Source organism: Papilio machaon, chromosome 1 (assembly GCF_912999745.1).
Source record: "Papilio machaon chromosome 1, ilPapMach1.1, whole genome shotgun sequence".
Classification (NCBI taxonomy): domain Eukaryota; kingdom Metazoa; phylum Arthropoda; class Insecta; order Lepidoptera; family Papilionidae; genus Papilio; species Papilio machaon.
Genome location: NC_059986.1, coordinates 7,714,297 through 7,728,240, shown reverse-complemented (window position 1 = coordinate 7,728,240; position 13,944 = coordinate 7,714,297). Strand labels below are relative to the sequence as shown.

The window sequence follows — 13,944 nt, the reverse complement described above, 5'->3', positions numbered from 1 at the left end:
AATAAAAGAAGATCTCAGGAAACGTATAGAAGCGTTCGAGATGTGGGCATATAGACGCATGTTGGCCATAAGCTGGACTCAAAGAGTGACAAACGAGGAGGTTCTGCGACGAGTCCACCAAAAAAGGGAACTTTTGCAGACCGTCAAGATGAGAAAAGTATCCTATCTCGGACACGTGCTCAGGCACGATAGATATGATCTCCTCCAACTTATCTTGATGGGAAAAGTTGCCGGCAAAAGGAGTGTTGGCCGTCGGAAGAAATCGTGGTTGCGCAACATCAGAGAGTGGACTGGAATTGCGAGTGCCGCCCAACTGTTTCGCCTCGCAAGGAATAAACAGAAATATGGAGAACTGACCGCCAACCTTCGCTAGTCGGAGAGGCACCTCAAGAAGAAGAATATAGTGTCTATTGGTTCCCTATCTGTCCAACCTCTGGAAGCCACAGCCGATCTTACACTCCCCGGGGTTGCATCAATACCGGCTTCGGATAAAATAGATTTTGCCCATCCTGAAATCATAGTTCTAGAAGCCGCTCTGGGCGGACCTCTAATTGTTATAAATAAATTATTTACTTTTGCCTCCTTACGTCGTTCTGTACTAATTTGGACTAACTTTCTAACCCAAAACACTGGATCTATATTTGTGTTATCTCTGTTGGAGTGCAGTTTCCAACCTGATTGGGAAAATGATACAGAATCAGTCTTAGACCCGTATAAAGGCCAGAATGTTATACAATCTGCCTCCTTGTCATCTATAAAGTTACCATCTGCTACACTAAGGAGAGTTAGGTCGTGTACTCTGCGTCCTGAGCATAATAACAATAACATAGCACATCTTCGTGATACTTCCCACAAACTTTGGATGCTAGGATTATTATTCGACAGCCAAGTGGTTAAGATATTTGCATCCCAAATGTTTGGCCTGGAACGATTGTTTGCATCATTTATGGCTATGGATTTCAATATCTGCCTAACCAAAACATTCGAACTGAGACGGTTACTGTCTTCTGTGTTACATAGCGTCGAAACAACAGACTTATGCACCAAAATAGTTCTATATGCTAACTTCTTCTTAATGTAGAGATCTGCCAGATATTGAGCTAAATCTGAACCCGTCGGACTCGTAGGATTAATACTAGAGTTTTGACACCAACTGAGCAACTGAGTCCACGCAGGTTTGTAAGTATTTATCGTTGATTTTCGCCAACCTGCTCGCAATAACGACTTTTGTTGCGCTGACCAAAGCTCTACTGCCTTAGACCACCCCCACATTTCCATATCTCTAGCGTCATCTTCTGCACTTTTGGAGGGGGGTGGCCTGTTGACATGTCTATCAGCTTGGTTTCTAGCCGGTCCACTGTGAATGGGGGAGCTATTGCACGCGACTTCAGGTCGGCTCTCCAAAACGTTTGCGGCCATCTCGGTGCTACTATTATGTAAGTTCCTATCGCACGATTGAGATGCATTAGCACTTTCGGGATAAGATTCGGCGGGGGAAAGACCCATGCCAGCTTGAATTTCCATTCCCAGGCAAAGGCGTTGTGCCCCCAAGCTTCGTGATCCCTCTGGTCCAAACTCACATATTTTGGTACGACGTGGGCTCGATGTGATGCAAACAGGTCGACTTCTGGAGTGCCCCATTTCCGAAACACAATCTCCGTTAGTTGAGGAAGGAGATGCCACTCGGGTAGAACAGCTTTTCGAGAGAGGCGATCGGCGACATTGTTGTACATTCCAGGGATGTGATGCGGAATCAGGTAAATGTCGAATCTGGCAACTATTTTGAAAATTTTGTAGGTTAAGCTCATCAGCTTCATTGAACGACACCCCCCTTCGTTCCTCAGATATGCTACGACGGATTTGTTGTCGCATTGCAGCAGTACTGATGAATGACTCAGATAAAGGGCAAATCGCTCTAGACACCTTAGAATGGTTAGCATCTCTTTCAAATTCGAATGAACTGGTTCTTCTTCGTTTGTCCAATCGCCTCGCACTTGTACACCATCCAGTTCGGCTCCCCAGCCTACGTCCGCTGCGTCGGTTGTCAGGAAATGGGTCAACAGCGGTGGATGAAGGCGGGCAGACTTGTCGCAGTTTTGATTCCACCACTTTAACTCCTCTATTGCGTGATTGGGGAGAGAAGCACTTCCCTCTAACATTCTTCGCAGCATGCCGTTGCAATGTGTGAGAAGACAACGATAGTTTAGTCTTCCGAGGGGTACCGCTAGTCTGGCAAAGTTCAGGGTCCCCAATAATTTCTGGAGGTCCTTTATTGATGCGTGTTGTTTCCTCAACAACTTTGTAATCATAGTTCTTATGCCTTCTACTTTCTTTGGTGGCAAGCGTTTTGTGTTTTTCCACGTATCCCATTCTAGACCTAAATATTCTATGGACTTCTGAGGACTTAGGATTGATTTTTCGGTATTCACTACCCAGCCCAGCTCCCGTAGGGTCTCGAGTACAACTTGAGTTTGTTTCTCGAGTTTCAACTTGTCCTGACTCGCGACTAAGAAATCGTCTAGGAATACAACTATCCGGATTCCGTGCTGTCGTAAGACTTCCGCAGTCCAGTTTGTTAGAGTCGCAAACGCTTTGGGTGCTGTCGACAGACCGAAAGGTAAAGAGGTCATTTGTAACAATTGTCCTCTGTAAGCTAGTCTTAGGAAACGGCGATGTGAGAGTGCTACAGGTACGTGATAATAAGCTTGTGTCAAGTCTATTTTTATTAACCAGTCGTTCGGTTGTAAAAACTCTGGGATTCGATGAACTGAAATCAGTCTGAATTTGGATAGTTTTAGAAACTGATTCAGTCTTTTCAGGTTGAAAATAGGGCGCATAGTGCCGTCGTTTTTCGGGGTTAAAAATAGGGTAGACAGAAAACTGGGCGTTTCGGGGCAAAACTCTAAAATTCCTTCCATCAATAAGTTTCTTATAGTTCGATCCATTTCCCGAGAGGGGGTAGTTTGATAGGAAACTTTGTTGAGGCACGGCAACACAAGAGGCGGACGTGCTTGGAAAGGAATTTTGTATCCCTTTATTATTTTGAGTAGGGGGCTTGGAGCGCCTAATTTCGCCCAAGTTTCCACAAACGTCTGCAATCTGCCCCCTTGAAACGGTTGGGTTATGTCAAAATCTCCTATTGAATTTTGCCCCGCCTCGGGGAGCACTGGTTTGAGTAGCTGGCTTTCTCGTATTAGGGGTGGCTTGAACTGAGGTAAAACGCTGTTGTTTAAATTGGGGTCGAAAAAATCTTTGGGTTCCAGCATAGCCTGGGAACTCATAATTATAAGGAAAAGGTTGTGATGGAGCGTACGAGTGCATTTGAATATATGGCTCAACTCCCTGAGGAGGTTGAGAGCGTGGAGCAAACGGTGCCGTGGGGCGACCGGTCTGTTTACAGTTGCTGGGTCCAGGTTGCGCAGCCCGGGGACCAGATACAACTCTCTTCTCTTGCGCAGAGAAAGAGGGGCGTGAAAATATTTTATTAATACCTCCATTGTTCTTTAAAAACTCTGTGAATTCATCTTTACTAAACAAAAAGTCGCTAGACGGAGGTATCTTTTTAAGACACGATTTTAAAAATTTATCTCTTACTAAATTTAAAATTGATTCACGCCTTTGTTCGATTACGTCAGCTCTTCGACCACAAAGTAATTGTAAACAGTCGAGAGAAATCTTTTGGAAATCACCCGAAAAAATGTCTTTAATTTTCATAAGTAAAGTCTCTTTATCGATACTCTCGCTATTGTTTACCCATTGTAACAATTGAGAAACACCTGTTTTTAGAGCATCACTTTGCATAATTATCGCATGAGTAATCGCACCGAATGACCTATCTGTTCCCGCTAATGAGTTTACTTTGTCAAATTGTTTAATCTCGTCATTTACTTCCAGTTCAATGAACCCTGGACGAGAGATGTAAGATTTCTGTATTTCGGAGTACCGCACATTATTCCAATTTTCCGATTTAAAATGTTGTAATGAATTTAAAAGTTCTAAATGGTCTATAGATGTTTTAGGAATCGAAGACTCTTTTACGTTAGTCGTTAAATTAAATTCGAATTCGAGGGGCGACTCGGCAGGAGCCTCGGTAATGGATTGACTTTGAAACATGTCTTGACCGAGAGACGGGTCATCGATGTTCGTAACTACTGGCGGTTGTTGCTGTAGGTCGTACGAGTACCAGTTACGTGGAGGGAACGCCCCGCATGATAAATAATTTTGTATTTGACTTACTTGTTCGGCAAGGTGTTCTAATACCTTACTTTTTTTGTGTTTTCTTCCCTCTCTGCGCGGCGCTTTCCTCTTACGGCTCCTTCGCAGATCTTCGTCGGTGCTTGTGGTTGAGGACGAAGACGCCTGGCCCACATTTTCTTCACTTTCAGACATAATTCCTTTCTTGAAAAGAACGACTATCAAAACGGGACTACAACTTCTAAGACTTATTTAAAACTTTAATTAGAAAATATACACGAACGCTAGCAGCGTTAGTAGTCTTCGCGGCACGAAAGTCAAGACGCCAATGAAACTAACTCCAACGTTCGGCACCTGGTGAACTTGGCGGAAGGCGGTAAAACATATTTCAGCGGTAAAGAGGACTACAACGACTAAAATGGCGGCCGGAAGACAGACTATGTCATCTCAACATTGTTTACAAGGCCTCGAATAACGGCGGAAGGACATAATAACTGTCTTATTAAATTTCTTTATGAATCTCTGATAATCTTGAAATTAGAATAATTTAACATAAAATATCAAGTTGGACGCCATCACGAACCGGTTTCCGTTTTTAATTTTACGCACAGTCGTGACTGCAATAAATCGTTTGGAGTTGGATTAAAATGCCCACATAAATTATGACCAACCTATCAATTGGAAACGCATCGCACAAAAAATCAAATGTGGTCGTCGACATTAATTACTTTGCTCCCATAATATGTTGTTTACTAAAATAACATTAACACTTATAACAAAGCTTACTTATTATTTTTGCTGCATAGCTCGTAACAAGAAAGTTTCTCGCTTCACATAGTAATGTGTTACAGAGTTGGCTAGTTTAAAGTAGCTATTTTAAACTAATGTAATATACAAATGAACCGATGATAATTTTGTAGTTGCATTCTTTTGATTTTTGATATTTTTTAACATAACATGAATATGTTATGAAAATAGAATTATATTTAGAAGTTTTTATAACTTAAATACAGATACGTTACCTTTTAATTCTATCACCACTTAACATCAAGTGGGATCGTGAGAAAGCGCTAGTTTTGTTTTTACAAAAAAATAAGCTATTTTATTCTGTGAAGAAGTACGTATAAAACGACACTAAATCAGGTCACGTAGCTGACATCTGTTAGTAGGTATATTGCTTTCAAACTTCTTTGCGCAAGAAATTAATCCCCTGAACGGTCTTTTGTTTTAACTCTGTCAATATTAATAAGGATTGGGTACACTCTGTTAAGTTCACTTACTTTGTGGATTTAATTTGTATCCTATCGATTGTAAAATTAAACTATCCAAAATTAGCTTTTGCAGCAAAATACTAAATTCTATTTAGGTTATGAGTAATTTTATGACATAAAAATTAATTACTGTAAGCCGACATACGGTTGAGTGGCTCACCTTCTCACATGTTATTGCTCTAACTCGAATTATTTATTAAATTCGTTTTTTTATTTGTTTTTTGTAACTAGTTTACTAGGTAGGTATTTTTTATCGTTATAGTTATGTATTGCATTTTCTTATATTTTGTCATATTTGTGAAAGTTGTCAATAAAAAAACGTGTAATCTCAATTTTCGTAAAAATATGGACAATCAGTCTATAGATGGCACTGCCATAAGTTTTTCGGCATCAGAGCTTTCCATCGCTAGATGTCAGCGCACAAAAATAAAGAAATCAAAGTTGATCATTCACAACAGTGCCATCTACATTTTAAAATAAATAACTTTGAAGCAGAATGCAGAAATGTCAGGTTGTTGTGGCGCCTCTAGCGTAAACTCAACAAAACGTTATCAAATATATATGTTGTGTTGTGTATGATAATTGATAACATGACGACTCGAAACGTCACAGCGCCTGTCGCCATTACATATACTTTTTGCAATTTCTGTTGAAAGAAATTGCTTGTGTCAAGCAAACAGCGCGCGATTTGTATTTGTTTTTAAATTGAGAAGTACATTTGACCTTGGATTTTAACTATTACAGAGGCAAGAATACAAACGTAAGTTTTTAAGTGGACTTAGGTATTATTGATTAGAAAACTCTGTATTGCTTGTTTTGAGATTTAATTATCACTTATCGAGGTGTTCAAGATGGCACCACCAAGAAGAATTTTGCGGCAACAGCTGGAGATTTTAATGGACTTTTTAGAAGAAAATAAAGACATGTCCAAAGGTTTGCCTCCTGGTACACCTGTTTCCCACCATGCAACTCGACAGAAGTGGGCGGCATTGGCTAAGAAACTAAATGCGGTACAAAGTGGTACTTTGAAGACTCCCGACGGTTGGAAGAAAGTAAGGAAAATTTTACTAACACAACTCATTTTTAAGGCAATGAATCCCAGTTTGTTTTTCTTGTGCTTCATTTTAATTATTTATTTAGATTATGTTGGATTAATAAATTACAGTCTTTGTAATACATGTAGAATTATGATAAAAAACAAAACTTTTAACACATTGGTATATATTTAAAACAATTAAGTTTATAACAGTTAACTAAATAAAAATCAGTTTTAGTCTCAATCAATATTCATCTCAAGTCAATATTTTAAGGCAAAATGTGTTGTTTTTCAACTATGATCCTTTTTTATAGTATTGGTTTGAATGGCGACATAAATGCAGGAGAAAAGCTGCAGATGCCCGAAGATTTCAATCAACCTCGGAAGGTGGTACAAATAGATTTGTACCACTCAATGACTTAGAAGTGAGAGTCTTAGAGCTTAGTGGAAAGGGGTCGGTAACATCCTCAAAACCAAATACAAAACAAATAGAAGATTTTATAGCTGAGGATTCAGATTCTGAACAACAAATGATTGATAACACTCTAGTGAAACCCATTGCTAGAGTTAAGAGATCAGTTAGTGCCACAAAAGTAAATGCAGGTAAATTCACTAAATTATTAAATAAATTAATACTTAGATAATACAACAAACATTAGCATTTTTTGTTACATAGTTGAAATATTGTTATTTATATATGTAATCTTTCCCATATATAATATTTTGTTAATACTGACTGTAAATATTGTTTTATTATTATTTATAAAAATAATTATTAATTACAAAAAATAGCTAATAGCTAGGATACATTATTTGTGTATTTAAAACTTAATGTTTAGAAATATTTTTGTTTTAAATACAATTTAGAATTTACACATGTAATTATTTAATTTCAACAGATGATACATTCCCCGATGAGTCACCACCAAAATGGGCTTTAGAATTGGAAGAAAGAAGGATATCAGCGGAAGAGAGAATAGCAGAAGCACTACAATCTATTTCAAATGTAATGCTAGTACAAGAAGAAAGGCGAAAATTACTCGAGAATCGTATGGCCGATGCTCTAACTGCTATCGCTGGGACATTACAAGATTTAAATAGTGGCTTACAAGATACCTTACAACGTTTAATTCCTAGTGAACCTAGTTTAAAAAATGATGTCTTTTATAGATAATTTTGCACGGTGTTTCAGTAGTTCCTTATTCTATCATTATGTATATCAATTTATGTATAGAAATAGTTTTTTACCAATTAAATTATTGATATTAAAGCTCATTATGATATGGAAATGTTTATTTTAACCTAAGAGAAAAAAGAGGTAATAGTCAGGTAAGATTCTGAATTAAAGTAATGATCTTAACACAATTCTGTGCTCTCATTTTTTTATTATTTTTTTTTTACTATTTTATATCATTCAGGATACTGAACATTTTAATTGTTGCTATTGGAATGTAAAAATAATTGTTCTGGTTTGTCGGTAGGTATGGAGGCGTTGGAGACCAGCATCAACTATTGGGAGGATGCATTGGCTGCGTTCTCGCTGGGCGCGCGTGGGGGCGTGTCAGGTACACTCGCACTCACCTCGCCCGAGGAGGCCGAGTTCTGCCGCGAGATACAGGACCTGCTGCAGGACGCTTATTTATTACAGGTCGGTACTATCACACTTGATCAAACAGCACTCAGTACAATTTAAAGATTTATACATACAACATACTACATAACTCGGGCCACAGAAACACCTACATATTTTTTTTTGTCTCATATCAAGTAAACTGTTCTTTCCGAAAGGAGAGTTCTTGACTCGCTTTGTAAGACATGTGTTACAGGATCATTGGGTTTAAAGAAAGAATTTGTTATAATTCCAGCAAAAAGACTGTAGTGTTCTTTATGGCAGATATCTGTCAGTATTCACAATTTGAGGTTGTGTTGCAGGAACGCTGCGAGCTGCTGTTCCTGGACCAGCGCTCGGTGCTGTTCCGGTCTGAGAGCGGGGGCGAGGCGGGCGCGGCCGGGGGCGGGGCGGCGGGGGCGGGGGCGGGGGCGGGGCGCACGCGGCTTCTCTCACACGCACACTCCGGCTCCTCACACACGCACACGCGCAGGGAACTGCACTCCAGTGCAGAGTCATTCGCCTCCGCTGAAGATCAGGTATATAATTGTATAGTTTAGATGTAAATTAATACTGGATATTTAACAAAATCAGTTAAATACTTGAAATACATTATGCTAAGGTGGCGGATTTGAGAGAGCTGGATGACTTTGGAGAGTCTACGACGGAAACAGATAATTTAGAACTCTATCAAAGCGCTGTCAAGCAGTTGGAAGCCGGAATTCCTTACAGGTATGTTATGAAATTAATATCGTATGAAGGTCAAGTGGATTTTTATAATATTTGCTCTTTTTTTTAAGAACTTTATTTATCAGTTAACTGGTATTTATTGACAGGACTTTGCGCACGGAGGTGGTGCACTGCGCATCAGACTCTGAATTCTTGTGCAAGTTGCACTGCTTGCGGCAGGCGAGTGCGCGCGTGTTCCGGGACGCCGCCGCCTGGGCATGGTTCGTGGACGCCGGCCGGCAAGTGCTCACAGATCTCTTACTCTTCGCTGACAAGGTAAATATCGTACAACTACGTAACTACGCAACGACGTAACACGTGCATTTGTGCATTAATCTGAGCATTATATTTCTATCAACAGGAGCCGAAAGAGTTTCTAGTCGCATACGAGGAAATGGTGTCGTGGGCGACGGATGCCGCCAATTGGTCTACAATTGAAAAAGAATTAAATAGCAAAGGAGTGAAGGTAACTACGAACATCTTTATAATTAATTTTCTATATACAAATAATATGAAAATAGGAATTTAATAGTTACGTTGATAAATATTTGGAAATCAAAGTAAACTGTGAAATAGAAAAATGGTCCTTTGTAGGCAGGATATTTATTTAACCAAAATATGTAATTATTGTATGTCAGGTGCTGTCGTTCTATGACGTGGTGCTGGACTACATCCTGCTGGATGCGTTCGAGGACCTGGCAGCACCACCTTCCTCCGTGCTGGCCGTCGTGCGCAACCGCTGGCTCTCAGACGGATTCAAGGAGAGCGTAAGTAGCTTATTACTTTATCAAATGAACCTAGCGACCAAAGTGTTTATTAGAAGTTATTCATTCTGGAAATCTCTCGTACAGTTAAAAATAGATAAGTCAAAACCATGAGTGGTTATGACATTTTTTTTACTTTCTAATGATATTTTTTTTAATTCAATTGTATTTAATACTGCAGGCTCTGACGACCGCGGTGTGGTCTGTGATCAAAGCGAAACGTCGCTACCTTCAGTACCCGGACGGGTTCATGTCTCACTTCTACTCCATCTCCGAGCACCTGCTGCCGGTGCTGGTGTGGGGCTTCCTCGGCCCCGGAGAGCGTCTGCGAGACATGTGCGTCTGCTTCCAGACGGAGGTGGTCGGCTTCATCACAGATCTCTTCAGCTTCAGCAAATGCAGGTACACAAATGTGGATGATCTAGCTGAAGATGTGATGCAGCACGCCAGGTCCAGGGTGGCAAACATTACTGACAAACTCTCCGAGAGGATTTAATGGTTTGACTTTATTTCCCCGATACATTTATTAGCAGTGTTATTTTGTCACTGAAGACACCGCTTAGAAAAGGCCGTTGTACAGTCAAGGAATTTTAATTTCCTACCCTGTCGGTGAAATGTTCTTTAACGCTCACAATTGGGTTGTAAAATTTTAATAACAATAATAATAATGTTTATTTGACTTTTGACAATATTTATATCAGTTTTAAATTATATCTCTCATGATGACTTGCTGTACTATGTTCGAGACTAAATGGAAAGTTAAATTAATTCTTTAACTGTACAGTCGAGTTGATAAGCTTGTTCTTTATTTTTTTTAATTCTGCAATAGACTTTGTTTAAAATCTGCAATAAGGGGCTACTAAATGATAAACCTTACTGTTGAATATTGACATTCTTTTCATTCTACTTGACATAACAAAGACGACAATATTCATACACCCACAAATACACAAATCTACTGACACAAACACCCCTCCCCCCCCACACACACACATGCACCCACACCCGGGTCTGACCATACATACATACATATCTACACATCCTGTTTGTTTCTTTTTTTTCTAATTAATGACTTTAAATTAATTTAATTTCCACTTTAATTGTTACATTTGTTATACTCATTGCCTGTATGATGCAATAGAAAGGAGAAGTCATTGGCTCCTTAAATACAGGTGAACCTAGTTAAGGAGCCAAATCGATACTGATGCTGTAATAATTTAAGTATGCATTAAAGAATCTTTATTATTATTATTAATATGTATTACTAGCTTTTACCCGCGACTCCGTCTGCGCGGAATAAAAAAAAAAAGAAAACTGGGTAAAAATTATCCTATGTCCGTTTCCTGGTTCTAAGCTACCTGCCCACCAATTTTCAGTCAAATCGATTCAGCCGTTATAAATAGTGTAACTAACACTACTTTCTTTTATATATATATAGATAAGAATTACAAGTACACGTCAACGGAGTTCTTCAGTAAGATTTATCATTTATTACATTTGATGTTAAGTAAGTTTGCTGAGTATATGCAATATGGAATATAAAAGGAAATATCAATTTGAAGGGAAATAACTTGGTTGCGGAAGTATAATTATTACTTATGACTTCTCACTTTAAAAAAAAAATAACGTATATTAAATAAAATATGACGGTAGAATTCAAAGTCTTAGAACAATAATCACTTAAAGTCTATGTGTATATTGAATTTATGTTTATAAATACATATGTAGTTTACAATATTTTTTATTATGCTGTGCCAAGGCAAATTGTTAAGCAAGTTGCAACATTATTAATTATTTCAGATAGAATAATTACGTAGAAAAAGTTTTTTTACGTTAAAAACGGCAAACTAAGTTTGTGTATCCACCTCATTTTATATAATTAATAAAATCGTGGTAAATTTATTACACTTTATAAAGATCACAAAATTGTTTAAATAAGAAAAGCTTTGAATAGTTTAAACTGCATGTAATATTAGTTATATAATGTGTTTATTTACTTATATATAAATTTTATCAAATATCTTGGCGGCTCGGAACATCGTACGAGTCGTTTAGCAAAAATTGTATGAGATTCGTCGTTGTATTTTACGCCCGATGCTACAAAATGCTATATGATGTTATATTATGCTATATGATGCTATATGCTGAACAAATCTAATACAAATTTTGTCGATAACGTTATGTGTTGCAAATTTTCGTGCTAGGACCTCAGAACATTATTTTAGGTGTGGTGGCAAAATGATTGAAACGCTCTATACATATTTTGCCATTTTAAGAATCTTGCATCTTTAATTTAATTACCAAATATGTTTTTGTTAAAAGATAATGTGGCCATCAAAGTCAGAATGACCTGTCATTTTATAAATACTGATTTTAATTGATTCAACAAAATTTAGTTCAACATTTTTTTCATAGACGGCATTAGAATTACAATCTTAGCTTATTAGAAATTTTGAGGAGTGGCCTTAATAACTTAACTATTGTTTAAGTTGTTGGCCACTCTGGCTCTTATGGCTTCAAATTTGTTTTTAACCCAAAACCATGTAGTAAATACTGTAACATTAATATTTATACTTAAATCCATAAATATTTTGAATTTTTATTATACTTTTAAGTGAAAATGTTTCAAATTTTATAAGATTTTAAATTTAGGTTTTATCCTCAATAAATAAAGCATTTATGGTTTGAACTCACGTTAATTAAATATGTAAATCTTTAAATGTATAATTATATCTGATTTCACTGGTTAATATTGCTTTGAGTTGTGTTAAAGTGCGAAATTGTTTTTAACGTATTTATTAATAAGATTAATTGCATTTAGATATATAAAATGTAAATATGTGTTGTTGTAAACCGCCAATTTATTAAAGGTAATAGTTTTTGCTCGCTAATGTATATTATGTAACATAACGTATTTATTTTATCAATTTATTAATATAATTGTGATAGTAAACGTGCTGTTTTAATAATCTATACAAAATTGACCCATGCAACGAAGTTACATATAGTATCTCTTAAGAGGTGTAACTTTTTTCATCAGATGGGTCGAAATGTATTTTAAGACTATCATCTCCTTGACCATGTTCCACTTACGTAAGGTCGGTGCATCAGGTTTCCGTCCTCTGAATCTGTCTGCCGTCATCTCCATTGTCACCCCCTTCTTGATCATGTCACCTTTCAAACAATCCATCCATCTCTTCCTAGGCCTACCTCTACCGGTGTACCTCCACAGTCAAGACTTATGATTAAAATTTAATCAGACAAAAGTCGGAATCAGGATTGTGATGAAGGTTTAAGGTTTGAATAAAACACAGAATTGGTTTATTAGAAAATTTAGTATATATCATATAATTCTCAAATAATAGCCTTTATATATTTGACAAAACAAAAAGAACATTAAAATTTATTTAAAATCAACGATTCATAATACTTTTACAAAGTGCACCGGATTTATATTCAAATTTGAAACTCTTGTTTTATACGTGAAAAAACGTAATTTTATTATCAATTTTCATTTATAACCTTTATATTGAAAGAGGTAACCGATGCTTTTAACATTTATATACAATAAGTAGCTGCGATTTTAATACACATTTGCTACGTCTTTCTATTCATATTGTTACAAACATGAACAGTCTTTATTAAATAAAATACCATTTATTTTAGTTAAATATTCAACATAACTTAGAAAAAAATTAAAAGAAAGTCTGGCAAATATATATATTTAATACAATTGTAACAAAATTTATTTGGTTCATTGCACAGCAAATTTTAAAATATGCTTTAATTGAAAAAAACGACAATTCTTAAAATAATAAAAACAAAACAATGAAAAATATATTCATAAACTTTAAAATAAATCATTTAATTGCCAGACTTCTTTTGAAATATAAAAGCTTATAGAGTAGTGAGAATCGACACCAAAGAGGCCGGACTAGACGCTACCACAAATATATAATGAGAGTAAATCACTCACTCAGAGAAATGCAGGCATTCATCTTATATTAAATGGAATCTATTACGTTCGTTAACGAGTCAATATTTACATCAAAAGGCATTTATGTTACGGAAACAGTCGTATACCTGAATAAATATTTGTTCTATTGTAGATAAAGCAAGCTATTTAGAAATAGCAATAATTTGTAGCCATTTAGCACAAAGTATCCAAAAAAATAGTAACTTTATATCGTATAACGTGATTCCATATTATAGGAAACTTCCGTCCCGCATTGCATTGGAGTTTAAAAAATTATTTGATTTCAGTATTTTTAAAACAGACGGTTTATCGCCGCGTCTACAACTTACCTTTGAATTTTTTATCGCGGACTTTTATCAATATTT

At 36.9% G+C, this 13,944-nt stretch overlaps 2 protein-coding genes across 3 annotated transcripts in view; both read left to right on the top strand.

Annotated features, from left to right (window-relative positions):
- The window catches only part of LOC106713321 (mitoguardin), a 58,533-nt gene extending 48,350 nt beyond the window's left edge, over positions 1 to 10,183 (top strand). The window contains exons 4-10 of the mRNA XM_014506107.2: positions 7,983 to 8,149; positions 8,434 to 8,649; positions 8,733 to 8,842; positions 8,947 to 9,115; positions 9,201 to 9,305; positions 9,478 to 9,606; positions 9,785 to 10,183. Coding sequence (XP_014361593.2) covers positions 7,983 to 8,149; positions 8,434 to 8,649; positions 8,733 to 8,842; positions 8,947 to 9,115; positions 9,201 to 9,305; positions 9,478 to 9,606; positions 9,785 to 10,099 — 1,211 coding nt within the window. The 3' untranslated portion in view covers positions 10,100 to 10,183. The remainder of the gene's footprint in view (positions 1 to 7,982; positions 8,150 to 8,433; positions 8,650 to 8,732; positions 8,843 to 8,946; positions 9,116 to 9,200; positions 9,306 to 9,477; positions 9,607 to 9,784) is intronic.
- Positions 6,039 to 7,676, top strand: LOC106713324. 2 transcript variants are annotated; one of them, XM_045679365.1, is made up of 4 exons: positions 6,039 to 6,225; positions 6,317 to 6,517; positions 6,816 to 7,104; positions 7,401 to 7,676. In XM_045679365.1, the coding sequence occupies exons 2-4, from the start codon at positions 6,317 to 6,319 to the stop codon at positions 7,673 to 7,675; spliced, it is 765 nt and encodes a 254-aa protein (XP_045535321.1). In that variant the 5' UTR covers positions 6,039 to 6,225; the 3' UTR covers position 7,676. The 2 variants fall into 2 exon arrangements, with proteins under 2 accessions (XP_045535321.1, XP_014361596.2); XM_014506110.2 differs by lacking the exon at positions 6,039 to 6,225 and having other exon boundaries at positions 6,260 to 6,517.
- Positions 10,184 to 13,944: the final 3,761 nt, after the last annotated feature.